Raw genomic sequence first — 6,327 nt, forward strand, 5'->3', positions numbered from 1 at the left:
TGCATGTATCCATGGCCTTTTCATGAATGAAAAATGCACTCATAATGCAAGACACAACAAACCTACTGTAAAAAAAAAAAAGATTCAGTCAATATATCCGCTCCACTGATGACATCATGAGGTCCTACAGTATTTCAACAACACTTTAATTAGATTTTTTTGTTAATAGGCTGTTTGTCACTGTGATTTCACTGACGCAGATAATAATTCAGATTGACCTTTAGTGTTGAGCCGTGTAGGTTAAGATCCTTCCGCTGACAGACATTCAGTACAGTCTTTTGTCTTTTTAAGGACTGGGTAACGATGGGATACAGTAGTCCTTTTGAGTGATCATATTAGCAGCTTACCATGACAAATTAGTGATTTCTGTTTTTTAACCTGCCAGGTGTTATTTTTCTACATGTCCAAAAAACCGTATCTTATATAATTGGTATAAGCTTGTGTTGTGGAACATTTTGGCTTTCTTCACCCAAACAAAGTTAATGTTCAGCTTATGAATGTAGGCATAAACATTACATGCATGTCAATCGGTCAATCTTACTCATGGAGTGAACAGTGAATAATGAATACCATATTTCCAAGAAACATCGGACATAACACTGGTTGCCAACCAGCTAGACCCTACTCACGACTTGAGCTGGAGTTGTAACCGTGTAGATTTACCCCTAGTTGAATCTGGCACGTGGTAGATGTGGTTGGTTGATTACGGTTTCGATCCAAGTTTGTGGCATTGCAATTACAGGCTTTAATTATCCGTTATCAGTGTCATCATTGTTAATTCAAAGAGTCTTTAAGTTATTGTCCCGCCCTGTGCTCTGGTGAGAAATGGCTTTACTTGCTTGTTGGAGGGCTTTTAATGAGCTAATTAACCTTTTCTGCATGTCTTCCTGGGAGTGGAGCAGCAGAGTTAGAACTAAACACTCTTATCTGCTCTCACTCCAAATGCAGCACACACTGCACTGCAGTGGTATCCAAGCCATTCAAACAGACTTAACAGAGGTTTGCTTAGTATCGACAGCCATATTTTTAACACTGTGCTGAACCAAAACAGCAAACACCACAAAGACCAAATCAGTTTCTGTTTTTAGCGTGAAGGCAATGGGTAATTATGGCTACCACATGAATGTACAGTGTGCGTATACATCAACCGGTGTGCTTTATGAGAAACAAAAATGCATAGATTGTCTGCACTCTGCAGGATTGTTTTTCTGCTCCTTTTCATCACCTTTTCATTTTATTCACAGGTGACAGTCTATAGCAACTTGAGCATTTTAAAGCGTTTATGTAAAATAGTATCAATCACGTTGTTTCACCATGCTTAGACATTTTCCATAGTTTTCCGTGTTAAGTTAATTCCTGCTGTACAGACTGAAACCGATACTTGCACACTTTGTGATTTGCCTACTATTACGACTTGGGAGCTTATATTGCACTCTCTGTATTTGAAATAACAATTGGTCTGATCATTGTCACGATAGTTTGTGGATCGTTTTTGTGGCCAACTAAAATAATAATAATTGATAACACTTTTCTGAACAGATACTGGATTGTTGCCCTAGCCAAATGGTGTCGTTGGTTGCCCAGGTCTCGGCAAGGAAAAACAAATTTAAATTGAACTGAATGTCGTTTGTTCTATTTCTCATAATGCAGTCCCGTTTTCTTGTTGTGGTGCAAATGAGCAGTGGTACATGTTTGACATGTTTCTGATTCGAAGCTACCCGTTAAGAAGTGCACTATATGGGATGGAGAGAATCGATTGTGCATACTGCAGGTTGCATTAACAAGTTGGCACGTGGTAATGTTCAATCTGATTGGCCAATCCCCTGTAGCATTGACATAATGTGTGTAGTGTTCACTGACATGAGCTTGAGAGCAATATGTCATGATGAAGCAGATGATTGGGTGAGAAAATCGCACTCCATACTGGAGATTTAATAGTGTAAGGAAGCTTTCTGAGCAGTCAAACATCAAAACTGTTCTTTTATCCCTTCCTGTATGGAACTTAGCATTTGTAGTCATTTCCATATGTCAGAGTTGATGTGTTTCTTTTCTATTTCAAAATCAACAACTCTTGTTTTCTAAGCACACATTTTCACTTTCTATTTTCTGTACAGTAATAACATGCAATAAATTAATATATTAAATATCGACTTGCGAGGTGCTTTTTAAATGATCGTGTATTTGACTAATTGACTACAAAGCGGAAACGAATTGATTTGGATTGCAGTCAAATGTACGGGTTGTTTTTGTCTAACTTTTCCAATGTAATGTAGGCCTAATAATAAATTATAATAGTTTATATCTGACTCCCTCACAGTTGGATCTCTACCCCCAAAATGAGATATTTGACATTTGGCTGGCCAGGTCAAGCAGGATGCAGAGTGGTTTAGCTGAGCGGAAGATGGGAGGGGGAATCACTGCTTTGATAAGCACTATTTATCTTGCGCAGTCACACAACTCTAGAGCAGGACACTGGCACACAGCAGGCGAAATCGAAAGTTAAGGAAGTGAAATACAAGAGTCAAAACAGAGGATTTACACAACTGATCGACACAGAGAAGCAAACCTCTTAACAACCAGAGGCTGAGGCTGTGGATCATCATGCTGCCAGTGTGAACTCGTACTCAGGAGGAGCCTGGGCTCTGGTGCCATGGCAGTGTCTGCAGGTTTGGAGACTGCGACCGCCGGCCCCAGATCAGCCTGCGGTCTGTCCTGGCCGGTGCTGCTGCTGACCTTAGCTGCGGTCACCTCTTCCCTTTCAGCCTTGTGTCTCTACCAGTTGTTGGCGCTCAGGGCTGAGGTGGAAGGCCTCCGAACAGACCTCTGCCGCAGGAAAGAGGAGCAACAGGGGGCCAGTCAACAAAGCCAGGTGAGCTACAACAGTAATGGAGAAACCATTAGCCACAAACGGTTGTGTGTGTGTGTGTGTGTGTGTGTGTGTGTGTGTGAAATGGAAATAGACTAATTTCTCCTATTTTGTCAATGCAATGCGGTGGCTCAGGGGTAGAGTGGCCGGATGGTAACCGCAAGGTTGCCAGTTCGAACTCGGGCTCCCCCAGAGTTAGTGTCGAAGTGTCCTTGAGCAACACACCGAACCCCTAATTGCTCCTGATGTGCTGGTTGGTGCCTTGCACTGTCCTAGATTCTATAGTAATCATGATGTCCATTTTTGCTTATTCCACTGTTGTGGATTTGAGAAATGTGTAACACTGTATTTATTATTTCATTAATTGATTTGATGACTGTGTTATGTTGGTTCCACCCACTGACTAGTAACGTGACCCGTGGGTGTCTATTTAAGTGGGTGGATCACTCACATCTCGAGTTTGACCAGATGAAGAGCCTTGGCTTGAAACGTCGTCAATAAATAAACCTTTTGGAGCATATGAGTGTGCAGGTTCCCTTCTCTTTTCCTATGTCACTTTTTGAACCCAGCACCTCCGCGAAGTGATGTGCATATTTTACTATAGTTTCTATATAAATGAACCATTTATGTTTGTTTGACAATCCCTGTCTAGCCCTTGGAACAGATAAGTAGGAGTAGCAGCCCACTGAGCCCAGAGCCCCATGCAGGGCAGCCTGAATCGCCAGGCCTTCCCTTGAGGAGGAGAAGGATCAGAGTTGCTTCTGGAACAGAGACACCAGGCAAGAGTCAATCCAACTATGAACCTTATAATAAAACCATAAAAAAAGGTCATAAACCTTATTGGATCATTTATCAGGGCTTTCTTTTCTTCAGATGATGTGATAGCTGCTCTATACAGTGGCCAATGCTGCATTATTTGTACATGAAACTGATAGTGTGTATTATATCCTGGCGATAGGGGAACTACATTGACTGTCTGGGGGCATTCTGGGAAAATGCCACAACCACATGGGGAATTGGCAAACATGTGAACTTCTCTCCCCTGTTTTCTCCTAGTGACTCAGCCATGCCTACAGATGTTGGCAAACAAACTGAGACAAACCTTCCAGAAAGGTGAAGTGCCCTCTGCTAAAAGTTTAACTACTAATGTAGTTATTTGTATAGTGTTTGAGTTCATTAACATATTGTACATTTTCCACCCATTATAAATCCCATCCTTCCCATGAATCCCATCCTTATCACGTAGCTTTGGGAATCGTAGGCAAAACCCTGTGTGCTCAAATTCCTGCACAAATACCACGGTACAAGTAATTTGTTTGGTTGTTAACACAATGTAATGTCTTTAATAAGAGTTTGCCCTGGAGACACACACAGGTATCCCTTGGCAGGTGGGCTTAAAGAGAGGCTCTGCCCTGGATGCAGAAAGTGACAGCATGCTGGTCAGAGAAGAGGGTTTCTACTTTGTCTACAGCCAGGTGGGGCTTACTTTGCTGTCCTTTCAAGTTCTTTACACAGGGGGGTGCTGTTGGCTAACATGCCAATGATTTCTTTTTACCATACATTGCTGAGGATATTAGCTTAGTGCAAAAATAAATGCAATGAAATAAGGGAGTGTTCTATTCAGTGCTGAACATTACTTACATACTTACTTACTATTTGTATATAACACTTGACTGTACATAATTCTCTACTAAACATTAATAGATACCCATGTATGTCTAAATACTTCCTTAATGTCAATGAAGTCCACACCCACAACACCAGAGGGAGTTCAACAAACCATGTGCAACCCAGATTCGGCACAAACAAGGGTCTAAATTCTCCTATGCCTCAAAAATGTGGAACGCCCTACCAACTGTCATTAAGACATGGGAATCCCTTGACTCCTTCAAAACCGCTCTCAAAGGCCCCCCTTTTCCCCTCACTGTATATGTTCTTTCCCATTTTTTGACCTCCTTTATGATGATTTCCAGTTTTTTGGCTACTTAGAAGTGTATATTTGTACGTCTCTAAGTGTTGATTTTGATGAATTCAACACGGTGGACCCACTTGTAAACAAGTGTGACGCTATATGGTGTCATCCACTCACTGTTAACAGTTTTTGTATTGAGGTGTGCTTGAAATGTACTGTGATTCTGCAAACTGTTAATAAATACTTCAATCAATGAATCAAACCTGGCAAAGTAGTCTAGCCCAGCTGCTCAAAGGCTAATTATAGGATCTGGCTTGGTAAACAGATTTAACCCCGGGGTTCTTCCGTGTCTGTCCAGGTGTACTACAAGGACAGCACCTTTGCAATGGGCCACATGGTTATCCGCAGGAAAAGGACCGTGGTGGGCGATGAGGCTCAGTATGTTGTCCTGTTCCGCTGCATTCAGAACATGAACCCTGTCTACCCTTACAACACCTGCTACACAGGGGGTGAGTGGGTTTTTTTCTCACACTCTGTGTGTGTGTGTGTAAATGGTAAATCGTGCATTTATATAGCACCATTTAGCGCTTTACATGGATTGTGCATTGCATTCACCCATTCACACACACACACACACACACACACACACACACACACACACACACATTCATACACCGATGGTGGCAGAAACCATGCAAGGCACCAACCAGCACATCGGGAGCAATTAGGGGGTTCAGTGTCTCTTGCTCAAGGACACTTCGACACTAACTCTGGGGGAGCCTGGCTTCAAAATGGAAACCTTTGCGGTTACCATCCAGCCACTCTACCCCTGAGCCACCGCCGTGCGTGCGTGCGTGCGTGTGAGTGAGTGAGTGAGTGTGAGTGTGAATGTGTGTCTTGTCCTAATACCCAGCTGTGTGTCACAGATAGCATCCATCCAAGCCAATATGTTGTTTCGTGCCCCTTCTCAAAGGCATTGTGAAACTGGAGGTGGGGGACCAGGTTGAACTGCTGATTCCTCGTCCCACAGCCAACGTGTCCCTGGATGGAGATTCGACCTTCATAGGAGCTGTCAGACTGGCCTGAGCTTGAAAAGGTCACCTAGGAACAGGGCTGACAAGAGGGACACATGAGCTGCCACAGTTTGGAGCCTGTGAGAAAAAGCATTAATGCTCTGAAATCGGGTGCCATTACGAGATCTTGGCATGTTATAGCCTACTGTATGCAGTGCAAAGCCTGTGGCATTAGAGGGGGGAATGGCAGTAAAATGGCACACATTACTACATGTTAAATGTTAATAAATGGTTTCTAAAAATTGCAACGTTGTGTTGTGTGTGTGTGGGGAGATTGGTGTGGATATTGTTGAATGAGAGTTGAATGGTTGTTGAATCATCACAATTTGCTGATTAAATATATATTTTTTAATTACAGTGTATAATCAAAATGTGTTGGAAATATTTATTTTTATTTTGATATGGTGTCATAATTATAAAATAATTATAAAAACATTGACTATGAAATAAGAAATGGTGACGCCTAGAAAATCTGT

The 6,327-nt window shown here is 42.2% G+C and overlaps 1 protein-coding gene across 1 annotated transcript; it reads left to right on the forward strand.

The window, feature by feature from the left end:
* Positions 1-2,516: 2,516 nt before the first annotated feature.
* tnfsf13b (TNF superfamily member 13b) lies at positions 2,517-5,966 on the forward strand. The gene is made up of 6 exons (XM_083776780.1): positions 2,517-2,869; positions 3,519-3,645; positions 3,923-3,979; positions 4,217-4,341; positions 5,137-5,287; positions 5,752-5,966. The coding sequence occupies exons 1-6, from the start codon at positions 2,651-2,653 to the stop codon at positions 5,862-5,864; spliced, it is 792 nt and encodes a 263-aa protein (XP_083632906.1). The 5' UTR covers positions 2,517-2,650; the 3' UTR covers positions 5,865-5,966.
* Positions 5,967-6,327: the final 361 nt, after the last annotated feature.

This window comes from Protomyctophum parallelum (genome assembly GCF_964188405.1).
Source record: "Protomyctophum parallelum genome assembly, chromosome: 11".
In the NCBI taxonomy this organism is placed as follows: Eukaryota; Metazoa; Chordata; class Actinopteri; order Myctophiformes; family Myctophidae; genus Protomyctophum; species Protomyctophum parallelum.

Coding starts and splice junctions, on each gene's coding strand:
- tnfsf13b (XM_083776780.1), top strand. CDS start 2,651: ATGGCAGTGTCTGCAGGTTTGGAGACTGCGACCGCCGGCCCCAGATCA. Junction 2,870..3,518: donor GGGCCAGTCAACAAAGCCAG/GTGAGCTACAAC, acceptor ATCCCTGTCTAG/CCCTTGGAACAGATAAGTAG. Junction 5,288..5,751: donor CAACACCTGCTACACAGGGG/GTGAGTGGGTTT, acceptor CCCTTCTCAAAG/GCATTGTGAAACTGGAGGTG.